This window comes from Callospermophilus lateralis, chromosome 3 (assembly GCF_048772815.1).
Source record: "Callospermophilus lateralis isolate mCalLat2 chromosome 3, mCalLat2.hap1, whole genome shotgun sequence".
NCBI classification, from domain to species: domain Eukaryota; kingdom Metazoa; phylum Chordata; class Mammalia; order Rodentia; family Sciuridae; genus Callospermophilus; species Callospermophilus lateralis.
In genome coordinates, this window is record NC_135307.1 from 196,768,698 (window position 1) to 196,791,452 (window position 22,755).

General features: G+C 52.0%; 2 protein-coding genes across 3 annotated transcripts; one reads left to right on the forward strand and one right to left on the reverse strand.

Moving 5' to 3' along the window:
- The first annotated feature begins 5,308 nt into the window (after window positions 1–5,308).
- Window positions 5,309–19,009, forward strand: Lsm14b (LSM family member 14B). Of its 2 annotated transcripts, XM_076852056.1 has the most exons (10): window positions 5,309–5,519; window positions 7,375–7,538; window positions 8,587–8,722; window positions 9,523–9,639; window positions 11,485–11,652; window positions 11,886–11,963; window positions 12,137–12,298; window positions 12,617–12,767; window positions 14,353–14,537; window positions 15,190–19,009. In XM_076852056.1, the coding sequence occupies exons 1-9, from the start codon at window positions 5,393–5,395 to the stop codon at window positions 14,522–14,524; spliced, it is 1,275 nt and encodes a 424-aa protein (XP_076708171.1). In that variant the 5' UTR covers window positions 5,309–5,392; the 3' UTR covers window positions 14,525–14,537; window positions 15,190–19,009. The 2 variants fall into 2 exon arrangements, with proteins under 2 accessions (XP_076708171.1, XP_076708172.1); XM_076852057.1 differs by lacking the exon at window positions 9,523–9,639.
- Window positions 17,385–22,699, reverse strand: Psma7 (proteasome 20S subunit alpha 7). Its single transcript, XM_076852058.1, has 7 exons — window positions 22,520–22,699; window positions 20,887–21,013; window positions 19,922–20,046; window positions 19,195–19,317; window positions 18,604–18,723; window positions 18,062–18,124; window positions 17,385–17,600 (listed from the first exon to the last, which is right to left on the reverse strand). Exons 1-7 carry the CDS (start codon window positions 22,613–22,615, stop codon window positions 17,508–17,510), a joined length of 747 nt encoding a protein of 248 aa, XP_076708173.1. The 5' UTR covers window positions 22,616–22,699; the 3' UTR covers window positions 17,385–17,507.
- Window positions 22,700–22,755: the final 56 nt, after the last annotated feature.

The window sequence follows — 22,755 nt, forward strand, 5'->3', positions numbered from 1 at the left end:
GCCACAATTCCCTCAGTAGAAGAGGAGCGAGGGAGGGACAGGGAGAGACTGCTAATGGCTCTGAGGTTTGCAGAGGTAATAAAAAGTTTCAGAACTAGTGGTGGTGATGGAGTCACAATTCTGGTATTATGTGAAACATCGCTGGGTTGTATACTTTATTTTACTTTATTTTATTTTTTTAGAGAGAGAATTTTTTAAAATATTTATTTCTTTTTTAGTTCTCGGCAAACACAACATCTTTATTTGTATGTGGTGCTGAGGATCGAACCCGGACCGCACGCATGCCAGGCGAGCACACTACCACTTGAGCCACATCTCCAGCCCCATGGGTTGTATACTTTAAATGAGTGAATATTATAGACTGTCATTCCTCAATAAATATGTTAAACGAGTAGGGAATGAGGTCAGCTTCAGCCCAGCATGGAGAGTCTAGAGTCTAGACTCTATGCTGGCCACGGCTCCCTGTTGCTGGTGAGTGCCACTTGAAAGAGTGCTGCGACCCAGCAGAATTCCCAAGGCAAGGGGGCTTGTGTTTTGGTGTGTGGGAAAGACCAACATGTCAGCGACTGCCTGCTGAGCCAAACAAGCCCCAAGGAATGTGGCGGAGGAGCCGCCTCCCCATCTGGCCCCAGGCACACGCTGAGACAGTATGGAGAAGCCCCGGGCTTGGGAACTTCCTCTAGGGCCAGCTGCTTCTCCCCCTGCCCAACTGCACGCTGCATCACAGCCAGTGTTTGCCTCTGTGGGTCCCCATGTGCACCTTCAGCTCCTGGTGCAAAACAGTCCTTGCCACCCAGAGCCTAATCCAGACTCGTTCTCAGGTTGGTCAAAGTAGAAACAAGATTATGGTATTAACAAGTCAGACCTGCACATAAGTAAAAATAGTGCTTCCAGGTGAGCGCAGGCTTTGGGAGGTCTGACCCATCTCCCTGTTGGCATGACCTTGTTCTTGGGGCAGTGGCTTTGCCCAGCAGACACTCACGTATTTAGGCAGGCACAAAGAGAAGTGCCCAGCCTGGCTGGGATGCTCCTAGGTAGTCTTCTGGGTTGCCATGGCAACTTCCTAGGATACATCCTTCATCTCTCCCATCCAGTCATGAGAGGATGAAATGCCAGAGAAGACACCTTTAGGTTAGTAACTGCTTCCTTCCCCCACTGCCCTGTTCCCGCCTCAGGGCACCCACAGAGCATGAGCATCTGCAGTGCAGAAATCACCTCTGGTCTCTGTGCCTCAGGGCTGATCGCAGAGGACCATAAGGCAGGATACACGGAGGCAGAGAATCAGGGGTCAGCTGTTGGAACTCTGAGGTCATGGTCCTGTCACAACTGGCTGTATGACCCTGGCTAGTTACCTGGCCCAGACTGGGCACCTGGCTTCCTCATCTCTAAAGGTGCAATGTCAAACTACCAAGGGCTTGGGGAGGAGGGGTAGGGCTTTGTAAACATTGGCCTTCATGTGGGGGCACTTAGGAAATGTGTGATGAATTGGCTCAGAATGAGTCTTTTATTGTATCTTTTTTTTTTTTTTTTTAAACTGGAGATTTAATCCAGAGGCGCTCTACCACTGAGCCACATCCCCAGCCCTTTTAATTTTTAATTTTAATTTTTTTTTTAAAGAGAGAGTGAGAGAGGGAGAGAGAGAGAGAGAATTTTTAATATTTATTTTTTTTTAGTTTTCGGCGGACACATCTTTGTTTGTATGTGGTGTTGAGGATCGAACCCGGGCCGCACGAATGCCAGGCGAGCGCGCTACCGCTTGAGCCACATCCCCAGCCCTTAATTTTTTATTTTGAGACAGGTCTTGCTAAGCTGTTTAGGGCCTCACTAAGTTGCTGAGACTGGCCTTGAACTCGCCATTCTCCTGCCTCAGCCTCCTAGTCACTGGAATTATAGGCATGCACCTCCATGCCCTGCTTATTATCTACCTTCTATCCAAGTAGAACAGAGATCCTTGGCAACCTGCCCCACCCCAAGTTGTTCCTGAGCTTGATTCTGTTTCCAAACATCTGCCTCTGTATTGTTGAGGTGGCAGCTCCAGGGCTGGACCTCTTAGAACCTGACATCTAGGAATGCAATGTTCCCTCAGCTCTCGTAGTGGGCCCAGAGCTGCACCTGGAGAGGCAGAAGGGCTTTAATTGGGTGCAGAGTTCAAAGAACTTCTTTTCAACTTCACCCTTCTTGCACCAGATGGCTTGTAGTCAGCTGGGGCTGAGGGTGAAGAAATCAATAAAGAGAAGGGAAAAAAGAGAAAAGGAGGTAGGAGATGAGGCAGGGAAGAGGAGGAGCAGGCAGCAGGAAGAGGGAAAGAAGGCAAGAGAGAAAGGAGAGGAGGGGGCTCACATTGGGAAAGCAGCCTGTCAATCCCTGTGCAGGAGAAAATGGGTTTCAGCTGGACACTCAGAACAGGTGAGGCCCAAGGAAGAATTTAAAGTTGCAAGGCCCACTCTGCCTTCCAATCCAGCCACATTCAAGTCATGATGCCTTGAACACTGACTGTCACTCTGGGCCTTCCAGCCTCTTTCCCTGCCCACTACAAAGCCAGCAAGGAGTCTCAGGCCCAGCCTACCTGTGTTTCCTTCTGCTCCCTGTGGCTATGGTGGGAAGGTTGGTTCAGGTGGGGTGAACATCTGAAGACGCTCCCTCAGCTCCACCCCATGCCAATTCCTGAATGACACGAGGGTACAGGCAAGGTCCCCCTCCCTGGCACGTTCCTACACTTTAGACCACTGACTCAATTTCTGTGCTGGTTGCTCTTTTTCAAATGTAGGTTTGAGTCACAGAATGGCTTTTTGTAGCAGTGTGCCCTTATCTGTTGCAAGACACTGGCCTGTGTCATCCCAGCAAAACTGGCAACACAATGTGGGGAAGGGACCTGTCTCTATGTCTTCTACTTGTTAACATTATACAACTTCCCCGGACCCAAGAATTGATTCTGGAATTAGGGACTTCTTCACTCTCCTCTATACACATGGTAGGTGCTGAGGAAGTGGCGGATTGTGGTTGCAGTAGAGATCTCTGAGACTGCCCCTGTGGTCCTCTGCACAGCCTGTCTCCCACATGTTGACCCCTGACCCTCAAAGCCTTTCACAGTCATTTTCAGGATGACTAGAGTACAACTGTGAGATGCACAGGACACCTATAATCTCCTTTTGCCAAATGGAGAAACCAAGGCTGAAAATCTGCCTGACCAGGGGTCGTAGAACCCTAACTCATGTCTGTACATCTCTCAGCTCATGGGTCTGAGGCTTGGTGATGACCAAGTAGGTGGGCTCTCCAGACCTGCACACATGTGAAGAGCTGGCCTCATGAGGTGCTGATGGAAATAAACCATACCAATGGTCCAGCACAACCGTTCCCCTTCATTGGCCTTTCCCAAGCACCCTCCAATCCTGGTGTTGGGCAGGACACATTCCTGGACCACTGCACAGTATGTATTTTTAGCTTCTGCTCTGAGGGCATGTCACTGTGGCCAGTGTCCTCAGGGAACCACCCAGCTGCATACCTAGTAGTCTGGTGGGCACTCAGAGATCTCGGGGAACAGCACCTCCACACCCCCACCTTGTGTCCTGGGACTTAGGATTCAGCTTTTTCTAAGACAGAACTAGCTCCTGTTAGTGAAGAATGCACCCCACCCTCAACACAGAGGTTTGTGGCTCAGAAATGGGAGGCATGGAGTTAAAAAATCTGTGACCATGGCAGGGGTACCTCAGCCCCACAGCAGGATAACCAGCCAGGTGGTCGAGATGCTCACAGACCTACTCCAGCAAGTGCAGCCTTCTGTGACCAAGTGGGTGTGCCACGCTGAGGGAGGCCAAGTCCAGACTTCCCAGGACTCTCTTTACCAGACAGGGCCAAGTCTTAACTGGCTGTCTCAGTTCTCTTGAATACAACTTCCCCAACCTGAAAATTGATTCTGGAATACACAGCTAAATCATAGCATTTAAGACTGGAAGACTTCTACCTTCTCTTGTGCTTTCTCTGTTCTCCTTCAACCAGTCTTGACGCAGTGGGTTTCACAAAAGGCAGGAAATGGTGTGGGGTTTCAGGTGGGTGATACCAGACCAAAAGCCCACCAAGCACTCTCAGGCCTACTTGCAACTTACTTACACATTGGGTCTGTCTCCTCCTCACTTAACTAGGTAGTCACCACTCCTACCTGGCATGCTGTAAATTGTTCTCAATTTAGCAAAAGATACATTTTATGTCTGACCAAGCCCACAGGCAATGAGAATGCAATGCTTTGCAAAATAGTACTTATTTTCATTATGCGGTACACTCTATTTTTCTCTCATTCTATTTCATTTTTATTAAACGCTGGTAACTATCCACTAAATTTTTCCCCAGACCCAATATTGGACCCTAATCTCATGATATTCACAGTAAAGACAAAAGATCAAGTACGCATGCGGTGCACACAGGTGTACAATCACTAATCAGGCTAAGGGCGATGCGAGGAGAGGACAGAGGATGGGGAGGCTGTCTACTTCATAGTTGGGGGGCTCAGCACGGGCTCTGGGCAGACGGCCCAGGCCGCGGGGCCTCGGAGGCGGGATGTGTGTGGGGGGCGCGAGTCAGGGTTTATTTTAAGGGCCAGACCGCGCCGCAGGTTCGGTAGGAGGGGCGGCCTCCCGTGGCGCGCACCGCGAGTTCGATTTAAGGGAGAACCGACCCAAGGGCCGCCAGGCCTGGCTGCGCCTTCCTCCCCTCTCGCCGTCGTCGGAATGAGGATCGGGACTCACGCAGTCCAGCGCAAGGGCGCCTGCGAGCCTAGATTCTGCAGGAAGGGAAGCCGAGGCCGGGAACTAAGCCCAGCCGCCCGCCCAGCCTGTGCCCCGGGGCGGGCCCTGGAGAAGCCAAGCTCCGCCCTCCCCGCGGGCCGGACCGTCCCCGGTCCGCAGCAAACAGCTGCCGGCGGTCCTCGCCGCGCACGCGCACACTACCCAGCCCGCTGTGTACTGTGGCTCCAGTTGCGCGCGGGGTCCGCCGGAAGTCGGCTGCCGGGGGCGTGGGCTGCAGGAGAGGCCGGCCCCCGGCCGGCGGCACCCTGCTGCGCAGGCGCCGCTCGCGAGCCCGCCCCCACCGTGGCCGGCGGCGCGGCCATATTTAAAGGGCGGCGGGCGCGGCGAACCAATGGGCGGCCAGCGTGCGGGGGCGGCGCGTGGCGGCGCTGGGCCCCGGATGTGGCTGCGGCGTCGCTCCTCCCCCGCTTGCCTCAGACCCTGGAGGCGCGCCCCGCTCCGCTAGCTCGCTCGCTCGCGGCCCGCAAGCCCCTTGGGCGCAGCGGGAAGCGCCCCGGCGGCGCGGAGCAGCGCAGGAGCCGGCGGCGCGGCGACCGCGCGGGGCGGAGCGGGCGGGGCCCGGCGCTCGTCCCCCGCGCCCGGCGGCCGCCGCCATGAGCGGCTCCTCGGGCACCCCGTATCTGGGCAGCAAGATCAGCCTCATTTCCAAGGCGCAGATCCGCTACGAGGGCATTCTCTACACCATCGACACCGACAACTCCACCGTGGCGCTCGCCAAAGGTAGCGGCCTGCCCCGCGCGCCCAACCGCCGCCAACAGCCCCGGGCCGGTCCCGCGCCCAGACCCCGGCCCCCACCGCGGGACGCTCCCCGCGCCGGGACCCCGGCTCCCCGCCCCCACTCTGGAACGCCGCCCCCACCCGGTCTCCACCCCGGGACGCTCCCCGCCCCCACTATGGGACCCTCCCCCCCCAGCCCGGGTTCCACCCCGGGTTCCACCCCGGGTCGCTCCTCGCGCCGGGACCCCCGGCTCCACCGGGGACGCTCCCTGGGCCCCGCCCCCATTCCCCGGCCCGGAGCCCGGTCTCCACTCCGGGATAGCCGCCGCGCTCACCGGGACGCCCCTTCCTCCCGGGACGCTCCCGAGCCCCTCCCCCACCCTGAACGCTCCGCGCCCGGAACCCGGTCTCCGCCCTGGGACGCCCCTCCAGGCCTCGCCAGGTTCCCGCCCCCACACAATGGTTTTCGTGGCGCCGCCCTCTCTTGCAGCCCGTCCTGCAGGTGTTGCGGGATGGGCGGCTCCGATAGCTGTGGTTCTTCTTCACCTGTGTGGGGGGACTAGTCTAGCAGGGACCAGGTGCCGAGTCTCCCAGGCCTCCCCAGAAGGCAGGGTGAGGGCGGGGTGAAAAGATGCGAACCCGCGCGTTCTCCTGGAACGCTTTATCCAGCTGGGCCCACCGGGTCCTGTGGAGCATCCGTTGGCATAGGGTGCCTGAACCGACTGATTTTACTGTGGGCCCAACTGAGCTGTCCTTTTGTGACAGCTGTCTGTAGGTGCTGGCTGACAGCTGTGGGTGCTTGTTGTGACTAGAGAGGTCCAGAACCCACATGCCAGTGCTGGCAACGCGAGCCCAGAGCCTCTTTGTCTTCATCCTCTAGAGGACTGGAGCGGGTTCCCCTGCCTCCTGGAGGAAAGCCAGCACGGCCAGCTCTGCAGCAGCCCGCGGTGTGCTGTGCCTGGTGTTAGGCCCTAGGGTCCTGGTGCCAAGTGCTGAGACCTGTCTGAAGCTGGCCCGGGTCAGAGGGAGCCCCTGACTCAGGGTGCATTTGTCCCAAATCCTAGACATGTCTCTTTTTGAACCCTGATGTTCAAACTTGGGCACACAAGGTAACACTGCAGGAAACAGCACAGTGTTCCAAGTCTTTTTGTTCGTTTGAGCTCTTGGTATGGTACTTATTTTGACACAAGATCCCAGTTATAGAAACTGAGGTAAGAGTAGGCCCTCCAGTAGGAGTTGCCCTCCCTATTAAATAGAGCCTGCTGCCAAGCCCAGTCTGACCCTGGAGCCATACAGAGTAGAAGTGTGATAGGGTTCTTGGACCCTGTTGGGGATTCATGAAGCTATTCTAAGGGATCCCAGTTCTAGGTCTTTTTTCTCCTCGTTTTTATGATGTTCCCTTAGACTGGATGTATGCAGACGGGTGAGGATGACACTCTCCTGGGTCCTCACCTAAGAAAACTGCCTTTGCAGCTGCAGAGTGTGGTGAGACCTTGAGCACAAAACAGCTGATGGTTTCATCTGCAAAGGCAGATGTGAACCAGGGAGGTTTTGCAAAGCAGAGAGTTCTGTGTATCGATGTGTTTACACTGGAGCATATGAATCTTTGTGAGACTTTGTTTTGAAATTCTTTTTGTCAGTTGTGAACGACTGTCTTTTTGGACTTTCATTGATGGGTCCCTCTTAAAGGGATTAAGTAGCTGTTGAATTATAAATTTGGGTATTGTGTTGGGATGGTGCTCAGGGCAAGGCCCTTGTCTTCTGGCAGGCCCAGGAACTATATAGAGCTGTAGTGACAGAGGATTGATGAAATGGACTTGGCAAAGGGTGACAACCCTTCCTTTTTTCCATCCTTAAGTGAGATCCTTTGGTACTGAAGATCGTCCTACAGATAGGCCTGCTCCCCCAAGAGAGGAAATTTACGAGTACATCATTTTCCGGGGAAGTGACATCAAAGATATCACTGTGTGTGAACCTCCGAAAGCTCAGCACACTCTCCCTCAGGACCCTGCCATTGTTCAGGTACGTGTGTCACTGTATTTCCACATGATACCATTTCTAAGGGAGCTGACTTCTCCTGGAATTTAGTATATGTTTGACTAGAGTGCTCAAATTGAGAAATGACTCTTTAGTAAAACGTAGTCTCATTTTCATCTAGTGCTTGATGTTCCTATGAAAAGCATTAATTCACGCAGCATATAGTAGGTAGTGTGTTCTGTGTGGCATGACCCCTTGGGGAGGAGGCCTGTGACTCACTGTGTGTGTGTATGTGATGTGAAGGTGTGTTACTTCTGGGGTTTTGCCTGGACATAGTGTAATCAAGCCCTGAGTGGCATGGGATGCTTGTCGGGAAAACAGTGGAACCCCAAATTTGTAAGTCTTAAGCCACATTCCAGCGTTTTAGGTTGTGGCTCAGGATTACCAGGAGGCCCAGATTAATATTTACTTGTAAGTTTAAACATTTGTTGGCTCCTTTGGGATTCAGGTTGCACTGGGTTCTGAGTCGAGGGTGCACCTGGAAGGTAGGAGAAGGCAGGGTGGGCTTTGGAGGAGCTCTTCAGGCCAGGCTTCTGAAGTTTGGAGGGAGGGTCCTCACGGACTTGGAAAGAAGAATGTATGTTTGAGCCAGGCCCAAGGGGCAAAGAGGAAATAGCCAGGTGAAGGGCATGGGAAAAGGTCAGTCCTCAGACTAGCAGCCGTCCTCTCTGAGGCTTCGGGTTCAGAGCAAAGACAGATGTTGGGAAATGGAAGCACCTCTGCAGGGATATGTCTGGAATTGAGGGTGGTACTTTCTCTTGTTTAGAGAGGTTAGATTCCACCAGTGACAGAGGGGAGTTGTCGGAGGGTTTTAATTAAGTTAGGAGAAATTCATGATAGTGTTACGTGGACAGGTGCAACTGGTTGGAAAAAGGCAGCTTTGACCATACTGAAAACTCCCCCAGGACCACTCAGCATGTCAGCAGTACAGGTGACAGAACTGGCGCTTCCCTTCTGAGCAGGTGCTCTGAGCAGACTTGCAGGGTATCAGGATGGCCTTGCACCTCTCTTACCGATGTGTCTCGTTGTTCAGTCTTCTCTGGGCTCTGCCTCCGCCTCGCCCTTCCAGCCGCATGTGCCTTACAGCCCCTTCAGAGGGATGCCGCCCTATGGCCAGCTGGCAGCCAGCTCCCTGCTCAGCCAGCAGTATGCTGCGTCCTTAGGTCTAGGTGAGTAACAGTTTCTGTCTCCTGAACTACCCTGCTTATGACCACCAGGAAGTACAGTGACAGGTCTAAGGGTGGGGCATGTCCTCTTGTCACGTTCAGCTCCTAGACTACTTAATTATAGCACATGCTGGATGGGTCTCCCCTGTGCAGCTTCCGCTCTCCAGTATCTGGTAGCTGTCCAGCTGAGAGAGAGTGGGCATTGTGGGTCTTAGACTCAATGGACCAGGTCAGAATTGATCTGGAACATCAGCCTGGAAGTCCTGGTACACCTGCCTGGAAGAGGAGTGCTGACATGTGTAGTTATGTAGGACTTCTAGATGTTTGCACATCTGTGAGCCTGTAAATATAATATTCTATTTTCTTGTTAAATCTTTTTGTTATTCTACCACAAGGGTCCTGCTCAAAATGGTTTTAACCAAGGTTGACTAGTCCCAGAGTAAAGAGTCTGTTTTCCATGTTGAGAGTGAGCGTGGTCTTGTCCTTGGCCTTGGCCTGGCTCTAGCTCTGCAGCTGTGTTCAGAACATGGCACTGGCAGTCTTTGCTTGGACCCCAGTGTGAGGCAGGAAGCATTAATTAGACCCAGATCAGTTCTGTGGGTTACTTGTTTGTCTTGATTGCTGTTCCTCGTGTGACAGGTGATTTCTCAGCCCAGCTTACTGTTTCTAAAATGTGTGTGTATGAGCAAAGTGTCCTATGAGAGTCTGCTTGGCTCTTCCCAAGTTTGCTAGACACAAGATAAGTATGTCTTGACTTATTTGTGTGCTTTCTCTTTGCTCTTTTCTCCTTTCTCTTCCTTTAGAGAAGTTGGTAAGCCCTCCAGCCTCAGCCGCTGCTTCCAGCCCTAGTTCTTCTCCATCTCCACAGCCTGTTTCAGAGCTTGACATGTCCTCAGAGCCACCTCAGCTCACTTCCAAGGGTAACAGCAGTTTGGAGAACTAACTGCATGCTGTCTTGCAGACCATTCTGAGTGCAAGGGGGTAAAATGAGAGCCAGAATGGCAGGAGCCATAGATTGTTTGCTAGGCCTAGGGAGCAGTGATACTGCTTCTGTTTTGTTCAGACCAAAATGTGGTTCAAAACTACCAGTTTTATAGCTTTTTTTTTTTTTTCTTTTGGTGCTGGGAATTGAACCAGAGGCACACCACTGAGCCACCTCCCCAGTCCTTTTTATTTTTTATTTTTAGATAGGGAGCCCTTGGTTCACACTGCCTGGGTCTAGAGTTTGTTTTGACTTGCCCCAACCATCATGCTTGGGAAACTTCCTTTGAATACAAAGCTATTTCCCTGGGGGTTTGCTGGGACCTAATTATGTTCTAGACTGCTCCAGTGGCGTTCCCCAGCCACTTCACAAACACAAGTCATCCTTCAGCGTGTTCAGGATGGGAGCTCAGTGACGATCAGCTCTATGGCCAGCTGCTGGGTATTGTCCTGAAGGCCACCTTGTCAATCTAGTGTCCACCTGTCTGCTAAGACAACAATGCCTATGGTATTTTTAGAGTTTCCTGATGTTCTCACTTACCTCAAGTTCTGAACTTCACTTTCACTGTTTTCTTACACATCTTTTTTACCTATGCTTCATCTGCATTGCCACAGGCTCAGGCCTTTACCATCATCCATACTTGGTCCAAGAAACTATCTGTGCTCTTGTTTGGCCACACAAGCACTGTCAGTCTGTTAGATATGTTGCTTTTAAGTTCTGCATGTCTGAGAGCAGTCATATTTTTTCCACTTAAACACTTTGTACTCTGATTTTTCTCAGGAATATTTACATAAAACTACCCAAAGGGCAGATAGATTGTTTTAACTGGTTCAATTTTCTAAAAGGCAAATATGCCCAAAGTTCTTGCCCTATCCATTCCCATGTGATGATAAGCCAGTGAAAGTGGTCCAGATTAGTTCTTGTCAGAGAGGACCTTTCCGATGCCTGCCCTGTGAGGGCTACTCTTGATTTGGCTACAAGAACTTTTCTACACTGATTTCCACAACATCAGTCCAGTATACAAAGTTAGGGTGTATCCCTTCTTCATCTGTATTGGGCTGCCCCCCTGACAGTAGTTACCCTGTGGTTAGGACTTATTTTTCTGTCTCATCTTTGACCACTTCCACTCAGTCCCCAGGTGCTCTCTTTAACACTTCCCACAGATCCTGGAACCTGGGAGAGGAGTGGGAAGAGGCAGTCTGGGCAGGTGGCCTTTTGCACACCCTCTACCAGGTTCAGATGACATCCCCTGTATCAGGACCACCACTGAGGCTTGGTTTTGAGATGCATCTCAGGCAGTACTCTAAGAATAGCCCTTACTGAGGCCACCAGGGAGCCCTTCTTGTTTTATGAGGAGCCTCTACTCTTGTGAAGCTGCAGGCTGACAACTGTGGTCAGCTCTTCCCTCTTCATCCTATTTTTTTATTATCTTGTAAGCAAAAATGACAGTATTCTACAATTTAACTTTGAAGTTTGACCACTGCACTTGCTAGAAGACCCCAGGCTGGGCTGGTTCTACTCTGGTGTGGACTGGAATGAAACAGATTGTTGAATCCTGAAATTCATCATCTCAGGGCTATTTGAGCCCCTTTGGGGTTAGAGTTTATGTGGTTCTAGAAAGCTGTTCCTTAGGGAGTGGCCCAGTCTGGGGAAGCTTGGCCTGGGCTTGGACCCTCTCTGGGCAGTTGCCCTCTCCTGCCTGATTGTCAGCCAGAAAAGAAGTGACTGGAGGTGTAAGGCTTTTCTTCTCTGTTTGTAAACCCTCTTCCTCTTCTCAATTCAGGAGCTGGCTTTCCTTCTGCCCCTGTTGGCAAGAGCCCCATGGTGGAACAGGCTGTCCAGACTGGCTCTGTCGATAACCTGAATGCCAAGAAGCTGTTACCTGGCAAGGGCACCACAGGGACGCAACTCAACGGTCGCCAGGCCCAGCCAAGCAGCAAGACCACTGGCGGTACTTGAGTTCTTCCTCCCCTGCAGTTTGCTGAGTTCACAGTAGCACACTACTTTCTGGGTTATTTTTTAAAGCATTAAACTCCTCTCCTATTCTAAGCCCCATATGCTTTTGGACAGGCCCATATGGCAGACTTCCTTCCATGGGGCCCCAGGCAGTGGTGGTGCCCTGCTTTGGTGGCTGGGTTCTGGCTTCTGCAGGAGCTTTGCCTTACTCTTCCCTTTGCGCCTCAGATGTAGTCCCACCGGCAGCTGTGCACACTCAAGGGCAGGTGAATGACGAGAACCGAAGACCTCAAAGGAGGCGGTCAGGTAACACCTGTGGCCACCCAAGTTTGGGAGCCATGAGCAACAGGCCACGTTTTGCTTGTCCTCGTGGATGCTGCCCCTCTTGTCTGCTTGTGCTTGGAAGCTGTGTTTGAAGTCCTGCTGGAAACATTGGGTTGGTGGTTTACTTCAGCCATTGCTGTCCTTCTTCCTTGTAGGCAACCGGCGAACAAGAAATCGCTCTAGGGGGCAAAACCGTCCAACTAATGTTAAAGAGAACACGATCAAGTTTGAAGGTGACTTCGATTTCGAGAGTGCAAATGCTCAGTTCAACCGAGAGGAGCTTGATAAAGAATTCAAGAAGAAGCTGAATTTTAAAGGTCTGATTTGCATTAAAGTTACTACTCTCTGGACGTATCCCTAGAGTGTGCTATGAAAAGATTGAGGTGATCTGGGAAGCCAGCTGGGGTGCTGACCAGTCTGGAAACTGGAATTAACAAATAATTAATGAGATAATAAAGTGTTTGGGGGTGGGAGGGGGAGACAGTTGTTCTGACTGTTGATAAAAAGAGGTCTCTGCTTAGCATGACACAGACACATGGTGTGGGCTGCTGAATGGACCCCTGGAGAGAGACCTCCTTGGAGGGGGGTTGTGGTGTTTGCTTCTGCACCTTTGTGTGCTCTACTTCTCTTTGTAGAGGACAAAGCTGAGAAGGGGGAAGAGAAGGACCCAGCCGTGGTGACTCAGAGTGATGAAACTCCTGCTGAAGAAGACCTCCTGGGGCCCAACTGCTACTACGATAAATCCAAGTCATTCTTTGACAACATCTCCTCTGAACTCAAGACCAGGTGAGGCCTCCGTGGACTGGTAGAGAAGGTCATCACTGCATGCATGTCTCAGGAGCACAGACTCTGCAGTCTCCACCTGAAGACCTAACCTACAGCCTTGAATTCAGGGCACATGCCCTAGGAGCTTGCATTTCTGTGTAATAGATGCTAGAGTCCCCAGTTGTCTCTCTCAGCCATCCAGGATGTGGTGCAAGAAATTCTGGCAATCATCCAGCCACAGGGGAACTCAATGAGGTCAGGCCTCTGGTCACTAGGTTTCCTGTCCACATTCAGTGCTCTTGCTGAGCTGCTTGCTGGTCTCAGTGGCCTGGCTAGTGTTCTGACCGTGATGTTCTTTCCCTTGGTGTTGGCCACCAGTGACCATGTTTCACGTGTGTGATCGTCTTTAGTACCTTGGGTGAATGTTCTGGACTGTGTGGGCAATCTGTAGAGTAGGCATGGTGTGGAAACCCAGATCCATGTGTCCTGCAGGTTGAGCACCAGGAATGCTCCCAGGCATTCAAGAGTGGCAGCAGGCAAAATTGAGTGGCCCTGGCACATGCTCACACTCCACTGGGGGAGCATGCAAGTGGAGATGCACAAAACATGAACAGAGGACACGGAGGAGCCCAGCAGTGGAGGGTGGGCAGGGCTGGGTCAGAGGGTAGCCACAAGGGTGAGTGAAGGTCTGTGTCTCTGTGGGGCTGGGTTGGAAGGTGTTATAGGAGTTCAAGTAGGGTGTTGTAGGTCACAATAATGATGTTGGCTTTGTTATGATCCTGTGGGCAACCTTCCAGGAGTGACATGTAACAATATAGCATGTTGATGAGAGTGGCCCAGAGTGGGCCACTATGAGGCTGGGTGACAAGGTGGCTGGTTCAGCAGGAGTGCAGGTTCTTGGAATACTGGGCTGTATGTGGTGGGAAGGCTGGACACAGTGTGTTTTGAGGATGGCACTTAGAGGGCGTGGGGAGTCCAGAATGACTCCCACATGTCTTGGCCTGGGTACGTGAAGAACAGTGTCATTTTCAACCAAGAAGCATGTGGATGCAACAGGCTTCTAGACTGAAGGGCAGGAACTGGCTGACTGTCTGCCAACATTTTGGCTGCACTGGGCACATGGTTGTACATGGGAGTTGTGCTCCCAAATGTTTGGGCAGCATGGTGTGTGAGAGCTGTGATGCCATCTGCTATCACCCCCAGAAGCACATGCACCATTCTTGCTCCATCCAGCCCTGCCCCTCTCCACCCATATCCTTCTAGTAGAAACCTGAGTCTGGAGGAGTCTGTATCCTGTTCTGGTCTGAGGTCTGCATGGGGCCTGGGAGCCCCAAGCTTCTCTCCCTGCCCAGCAATCAGTGGAGAGAAGGCTTCCTTTGTCACCCACTGGTGGCAACCTGCTTAGCCTTGTTGATGAAAGGTAGGTTTTGAGCAGTCCATGCTCAGGAAGATGGCTGCAGTGGTCTTCATCTCCAGGCCTAACCTGCTCCCTCCACCTCTGTAATGGCTCCAGCAACAGCTTGTGGTTCTTCCCTGTGTTACGAGGATGGAGCTTGAATTGTTACCTGCTGTCATCAGAATTCCACACACTTTATCTCTGGTCCAGTTCCAGGCGTACAACATGGGCTGAAGAGAGGAAGCTCAACACGGAGACCTTTGGCGTGTCAGGGAGGTTCCTCCGCGGTCGTAGTTCCCGTGGTGGGTTCCGTGGAGGAAGGGGCAACGGGACAACCCGGCGCAACCCAACTTCCCACAGAGCTGGGACAGGCAGGGTGTGAAGATGCAGCCTGAGTGAGTGTGGGAACCTTCTGGATCCTTGGGTGGGAGGCACTGGGACAGGTGTACCTAGCCAGAGCAGAGGTGCTAGAGGGTAGGTGGGCTTTCTGTCTTCACACAAGAAGAGCATCCTGAAGGTGTCAGGCCCCACTGATGGCCTCAGCCCTCAGAGAGAGTCAGGTCTGACCCAGGCCTGCCCAACCTGGGCCTCTCGGGTAGGACCCAGGTTGCTGCCCACTTCATCCAGCTGAGATCATGGGTGTGGGAGGGCAAGGACCATGGTGGAGTCTGGTGAGGGCTCTGTGCTTGCTGCTGGGCTCCGGCATGATGCCCTAGTCCAGCCTAGCCCTGCACTGAGTCGGAGCCTGTTAGCAAGGCCCCAGGGATTGTGTGCACTCCTGGGTCTGGGCATTGTCCCTGTATGGTGACTGGTACTGACCCACCCCAACCAGGTGGCATTTGGAGGAACCAGGGCTTCCTGCCACTCACTGTCTCCCAGTCCTCAGTGTGCTACTTGGAGGGGACGCTGACAGGACAGTGGGCGGTCCAAGGGAGGGAAGAGGGGTTGAGTGGCCCCTGTTACTGGTCAGGCAGCAGTCCCTGCTGATACTGAGTAGCCGTGTAACAGTTGGTGTGGATATGCTCATTTTTCTGTCCTCTTTTGCAGGCTCCTGCTGAAGATCTCAGAAGTGACGCTGTGTACATAAGGACACCACAGAAATGCTCTGCACCTAACAGGGAAGGAGTGGGTCCTGTTTACTGAGTTGGAAAATTCCCATACTGCTACTTATGTTTTGGACTTAACTGAACTTAGACGTGGTCTGAGTTAAAACCACTTGTTTTTTGGGAAGTATTCATGGGTAACCTCTTTGAGGTATCTTGACCTACGTTTCCTTTTTGGTTGCGCATAGCCTAATTCTAAGGTTTTGGCATTTTCTATAGCGAAGGTTTGATCCTCACTTTGTGATTTTTCTTTTTTTATGACAGCTTTGACTTTTAAAGTGGAACCAAATCTCATTTGGCACATGCGGCCAAGTGCATTTCTGTAACCCATCTGGCCCCTGGTGCTGCTGGCCTGGCACCCCACCCCCCCCACCGTCATTGGTAGGGTTCAGGAGCCTGGCAGGGCCAGCACAGGGTGGGCCGGACATGTGCGTGGGTGGGGCAAAGGCAGGGAAAGGGATATCCCATGGATCATGTTGTGTAACAAACCGGAGTGATATTGTTAGGGTTGGGGGCTGGCAGAGGGTGGTGGACTTGGTGGTACTGGGAAGGGACCCTGAACGTTACCTATGCAGAGCCTGGCTTCAACAGGCACTGAGGCCAAGGGTTGAAGCCCTGAACCACCCCATACAATGTTCCCCTGGCTCTCCTCTCCTGTCCTGTCCTTACCAGCCTCTGACCCAGGTCAGTGTTGGACTCTTGTCCTCATCCACTTGGAAATGAGCCAGTCTTTTTTTGCAAGGTCAGTTGACCTTTTTTCCTCTGGATTGTAAATAGTTCTTGTGTGTTTGTTTTAAAGGTGGGTGGAGGGAGGGTGGGGAATATAAATTTGTTGCATGAGTAAGATGGGTCAGACCTCCAGTGTAAGCATGCATCCTTCTGATTGACAGGGCATTTTGTTGAAAATAAGCACCTTGGTAACTAAACCCCTTTAAATAGCTATGAAGGCTTTAGTTCTGTATTAAGTCATTGTAAATGCTTGGGTTTATTTTTGTAGGACTTCATGGCTGAGAAGTAGAACATAGCATTGGCACTGCTTTGTTTGGGAAATGTAAATTGTAATTATAAATAAATATGCAAACCCTTAAAACTTTTTTCTGTGCTGCCTAACAACCTCTGCAGCATATCCAGGGCCCACCCAGAGGCAGGTGCTATTCAGCCCTAGAGTACACTTGGGGTGGTAGGATTTGGGGGAATTGGTTCCATATAGTGCCTGAGGAAGGAGAGACCCTGCTGAAGTGCATTGAGATAGGCCTGGATCCTCTTGTTGGTGGCCTTTCTGGGATGAGTGGCCCTGCTGTCTAGAATCTGCATACACTAGTTTAGGCTAAAAGCAGTCTATTTGCTTCAGTATAACGAGTTTCCAGGTGACTTTAAAAGCAGTGCTCAGAGGACCAGAAGGGGCAGCTGAATTTGGTTTTCCCTTATGGTACCTGCTTATGCTCCACTTAGGCAGGAACTGGCAGCAGGCAGCCTTCTGTTTTGGTGGTGGCAGTGGAGGGAAGTAACCCAATGCCCAATGACCAGTTATTTTCAGTGTGTATGGTAGATGCCAGGGGCCACAGCCCTCATTCTGACCTGTGCAGCTCAGCAGCTGGACTGTGCTGCTGGTGGATGTAAAGGCTGCTTACCACCTGAAGTAGCCTTGCTGTTAATCCAGTTGACAGTCATTTTGACAATTACACATTTTTATGCTGAGCTTAAAAGTGATCTCCTGAGTCTGTGTTTTAGAGGATAGCATATACTGCAAGCTAGAGAGGGCAGCTGGGGGCTGAGGGAGGCAGCAGCACGTGCCTGGAGCAGCCCAGGACCCAAAGGCCAAGAGGGGTTCTTTCTGGCTAAAATGTGAGAGAGGGGAACAGCTAGGTAGAAAACAGGAGACAAACAAATCCATTAAAAGCCGAAAGAAAAAACTAATTTTGAATATAGCAACTCATTGCCTGGAAGGAAATGGAAAATTGTATTGAACCCCCAGAGGCGAACCCTGGCTTGTTAGGAGCCTGGCAACAAGGGACAGAAAAGAAAGTGCGTAAAAAGCAAGTACACAGATTCCCAAAACAAGGGGGAAAGACCCCATCTTCTTAAAGAGCTAGTATGATCACACCTAAAAAGATCCATGCTCTCTTCACAAGCAAAGGCTAAAAAATACGGAAGTTTATTGGGTACTCTTGACATCCCAGACAGGTGGATGAATGGAAACGCCCACAGAGACTCATCAGTGACCAAGTTTAAAAGCTGTTCTAAGCAAGAGAGATTTCTTCATCACGATGCTTTCTTTTGTTTCTTCTTTTCATTTTCTTCTTTTTCTTTTTCAATTTCAGCAACGTATTTCTCAATTTCTTCAGGATTGAGAATCTACAACATAGAATTTTTTAAAACTTCAGAAACATGTTTAACCCCCAGGTTGTACAAGGTACAAAACACTAGCTCGTTCGGGCAGTGCAGCCTGGTTTGTGCTGCAGCCATTCCACAGCCCCTTTGGAGAAGGGCTTCAAGGAACTAGGGTGACATTTGCCTGAGGTGTTAAAAACAAAGTTGCATTTGGCAGCCTCGGTACACCAAGAGAACACATGAACACCACTGGGAACCATGGAAGCAAGTGGAAAATGTTCAGACTGCATGGAGCCTTGGACATTGGAGCAGCTGAAGCCACAGCATGATGGCCTCAGGAGGAAGTGACCCTCCAGAAGGAAACACCATGGAGTCTTTCTATGATTTTACACAGGAGAGGGTCTGAACCATGGCTCTCCAGATTTCAGCTCAAACCACATGGCTAAGAAAACATCATCAAATCAAGGTGACGACTTGAGGATTACCTTAAGGGGCTGATCTCTCCTCATGACAGCAAGTTCAATGTTTTTGCCACCTGATTGGACTACCTTGAAGGGAAAGAGAGGAATGTTAAGACACCTCTGCTCTCAAGAACACAGTGGCAATCCTGGCAGCCCTCCTTGGACAGGCAGCAGTGGCCACTGGGAAGCACAATGCCTGACTCCGGGCCTGGCTTTGCCTATTTGTACTTCAAAGTCTTGATGGAGCCTGTGAGTTCTTGATAGATCCTTAGCCCCTAGCTCTGGATCTCTTAATTTCCCAATTTAGCAACGCAAGCCTCTGGGAGGCCAAGTGACATCTGTAGTACAGAGTCCACAGTCTGATGACTGGGCTTCTGTCTGCCTGCTTCTCATGCTCTGTGTTCCTGGGTGAGCCGTGACTACCCCTGCTGTATGAAGAAGCAGATGATGGCACTTTCTTTCCCAGGGCTCTGTGGTGCATGGCAGCTGGACAACTCCCAACCATCCAGCACTGCCTTGGCTATTGTCACACATGCTCCTTCTCCATCTTGCCCAGACACACTTACTTCCAGGAGGGCCTTGATCACCAGCTTGATGGTCAGATCATCTGTCTCAATGGCCTCATCGGTATAGTTCTTCTCCAGGAACTCACGCACTGACTTGGCACCCCGGCCTATGGCATTGGCCTGAAACAGACAAGTGTGGGCTCACAAGGCACAACCAGAGCCACCCCTGTCTTCTACTTCAGCTGTGCTATTTGCTCTGTAGCAGTGCATGAGTTGACAGCCCTAGACTTGGGGCCTCCATAATAGCTGTGTATGCACATGCACACACACAGGATTTAGGATTGGTGCTAATTCTTATTACAATAAGGGATTATACTTTAATTATTAAGAAACTGGTAATGTTATGAATGGGATTATATTCCATTTTATTATTGAGACACTGGGAAGTTTAAATTTATGCCACACATCCTTGAATCTTGGTGTCCTTTGCGACTGAGTGAACTTTTTACTTTCATTCACATCAGTAACATTTCATGAAACAGATTGTTCACTTAGGACCAAGGTAACTTACACTGCTGCTTGTTCACTGGCAAGAGGCCCCATACCTCCCCAAGGACTTTAGTCCCTCCCTTTACTTTGTCCTGGACTCACCTTCCAGGCATGGTATGTGCCCGAGGGGTCAGTCTGATAGAGTCTGGGGGTGCCATCAAAGTCGAAACCCACAATGAGGGCAGAGATGCCGAACGGCCTGCGCCCATTGCTCTGTGTATAACGCTGGCAGGGAAAGAAGTCAGTGCTGTCAACCATGAGAAAATTCATGTGACATCCAAAACAACTGTGCTTAGTGTAAGGATTAAATGTTCAGCATTAAGCCCACCTCCAGGTTATCTGCCATTCGACTAATAAACGAAATTAGCTAATAGCTTTCAACATCTCTCCTTTCTGCATTTTCATTCTTAGACTCACCCAGGACTGGAACTACATTATGGAATAAAACAGGCTGCTGGAAATTATCTCGAGGGGCAGACTTGCACTCTTGCCACATGCTAGTTTTCAGATGAATGGCATCTGAGAACCAGAGTTGGTGAGCTTCCAGCCCCCTTCCAACTGCTTGGTAACTAGTGGTTCAAAAGGGCAAGATGAAAACGATTATTTCTCTCCAGAAACATGAATCCAGACTGTCTCCAGCAGAAAGGGACAGCAGAACAATGCGGCCCAATGGGAGAGGCCTTAAGTCTCACACACACACACACACACACACACACACACACACAGACTTAGCCGAGGCCAGGAACCGAAGGAGATGTCCGCGTGAGGTAACACCACATAGGACACTCCAGGACAGTGCCTGCTGCATCACAAGGAGGGCAGCACTCACCTGCTTCAGGCTGGCAATGTAGCGGGTGATGTACTCCACGGTGACAGGGTCCTCCACAGTCAGCCGGTGGCTCTGGCACTCCACTCGGGCCCTGTTGATGACTATCCGTGCGTCGGCAGTGAGGCCTGCAATAGAGGCAGAGGAGCTTCTGCTGCAGTTGCCACTCACTGTTCCACCTAGGTAAGTTCCAAAACCTGCCCTCTGAAACCCACCACAGCATTTCTGAGTGATGGACAGCGGAACTAATCAGCCCTCAGAAACTTCTGAGAAAGCGGAACACATGAAAAGTTGTGTGGGCTGGCCACGGTGGCACACACCTATGCTCCCAGCAGCTTGGGAAGCTGAGGCAGGAAGATCTCAAGTTCAAAGTCAGCTCAGCAACATTGAGAAATCTTATCTCAAAAAATATAAAACGGGCTGAGAATGTTATCAGTGGTTAAGCACTCCTGGATTTGATCCCTGGTATACCCTTCCACCGGAAAGAAAAAAAAAAAAGTGTGCATCAGATCCTATTTAAACATACTAGGGCTGGGGATGTAGCTCGGTGAGAGCACTTGTCTAGCATTCTCAAAGCCCAGGGCTCACGCCTCAGTACTGAAAAACAAAAAACAGATCTTCCTAGATTGGATCTTCTAAGGGAGGGCAGGATCAAGGCATGGCAATGCACTGCTGGTGTTCCACAAATGCCACCCATTGGTTGCTGGTGATGGCAAAGCACTGTCCTCCATGCCACGGGTACAGGGTGATAACACCCTGATCACTGACCAAGGAAGGTAACTGGAGGTGAAGCAGCACAGCAGCCCTACCTGGGCAGTGTCTGCATTCATTTGGCCATTTGTGCCCGCCCCAGCAGAGGGTCCCAAGAAACCTGGTTTACATGTTTCCCAACTGCCCCTCTCCCCAAGTAGTCCCCAAAGCTCTGCTGCACACCGTGATTCCAGAGAAGGCCCTGGCAGGGCTCATACCTGCAAAGGCCATGCAGACATTGTCGTCCAAAGCACAGATCTTGCGCACTGTTCTTTCATCTTGTAGTTTGGCCACTGATTTCTTTTCCACACCAAGAACAACAATGTCCCTTCCACGAACACCAACCTTTAAAAAAATCCACAAGCCACATGAGAATCCTACTGGGCACAGAACATGAGAGCTCATATTAATGTGGGCCCTGGAAAGACTGGGGGCAACAGCCCCACAGGAAGGTGTGTGTCCACACCTCTTTCTCTCCTTGTCTGTCATAGGGCACCTGGCCCTGCAAACTAGGGGTTAATGACCCACTACTGGTGGAGCTAGTTCAGGTTCCAGGATCCAGGTGTGCAACCTGGGCCTTTTAGATACTGATGTGGTGTTCTAGGCATAGTGTAGCTAGCCAGTAATATGTGAATGCTTCATTTCGGTCCAAGGGATCAGTCCTTCCAAACCTCAAAGCCAAGGACAAACTCCTGGTTTGCAACAACTACCCACTGAAAAGTCAACATCACCCTGTTTTTGGCAGGCACAGCAGAGAGGAGGATGTGGATTACAAAGGGGAAATCACCTGAAGTTGACCCTTGAATCTAGACAAGTGCAGGAACATTGGGACCAACAAAGCCTGCCTGCTATAGAGGGCCCTGCAGCAGGTGGGATTGTACAGTGCTGTGGCCAGTGGAGTAGCATCCCTGGCCTCGGCTTCCAGATGCTAGGGGCACCTCAGCAAGGTCTTGGCCAGTCCATCTGGCCCCCAGCCTGGAGTGTGTTTCAGTTTGCCCTGTGATTCCTCAAATGTCCTTTAGCGTCAAGCAGCGAACAAGAGAAGCTTGTAAGCTGCAGCTGGCCACGCAGAGCAGGCACTGGGAGTCCCTGGTGGGCATTAGCCTGTTCCTCTGCCACAGCCTTTTGGACTGTTAGGTCACCAGACATACCTGAAGCTTTAATTTCAATATTGTTAAAGACTGGGGAGATGGAAACACTTAAAATTCAGAACCGTGTGTCTGCTCAACCTCTGAAAGGCCAGGTAACACAAGAAAAATCGTCCTACGGTTTGCCAGTAACATTGGCAGGTGTCCCAAAGAGTCACGATTTGACGTTTCCTTAGTGACGAACAGTTGAGTCCCTGAACAAGAACACTGGCGAGGCGAGAGCGCCACGCTGGGACCAGAACTCAGCGTGACAGTGCGCCTTCCGCGGCGCAGCTGGACCCGGAAGCGGCCTGGTACCAGCGCAGGCCCCGAGCCTCCTTTTGTTCTGGACGCCCACCTGGGTCTCGCCGGGGCGGTCCCCGCCACTGCTGGCTGCGGGAACGCCGCCAGCCCTCCTGCCGCCTGCGCACCTGGGGCCTCAGCTCCCGGCGCCCCAAGATGGCCCCAGCCCGGCGCGCGGCCCGGCAGCCCGCGTTGCGGCGCCCGGCTGAGGCCACCGCAGAGGCTACAGAACGGCCCAAAGCGCGGCCGCCGCCCAAGCGTCGCCAGCTCTCCACGGCATGGGCGCGTGCCCGCGGCTCTGCTCCGCTCCTGGTCGCCAGCCTCGCCGCCCGTGCCCTGTCTGCAGGCCCGCCGCCCCAGACACGCTGCTGCCCGCCTCCAAGAAGGCGCTCGGCCCGCCGCGCCCCGGCCCCGTGCTCACCGCAGTCGAGCCCTTCTTGACGGCCTCCTGCGCGTATTCCACTTGGAAGAGGTGGCCGTCGGGCGAGAAGACGGTGATGGCGCGGTCGTAGCTCATGCCGGCGGGGCGCGGAGCTCTCGCCGCCGCTCAAAAGCGCACACTCACGGAGGCCCGCCGCAGCCCCGCCCGCCACGCTGCCGGCGTCGCCGCGTCGCCGCGCCAGGCGGACGTGCGAGGCGGGCGGGGCGCGGCGGGCG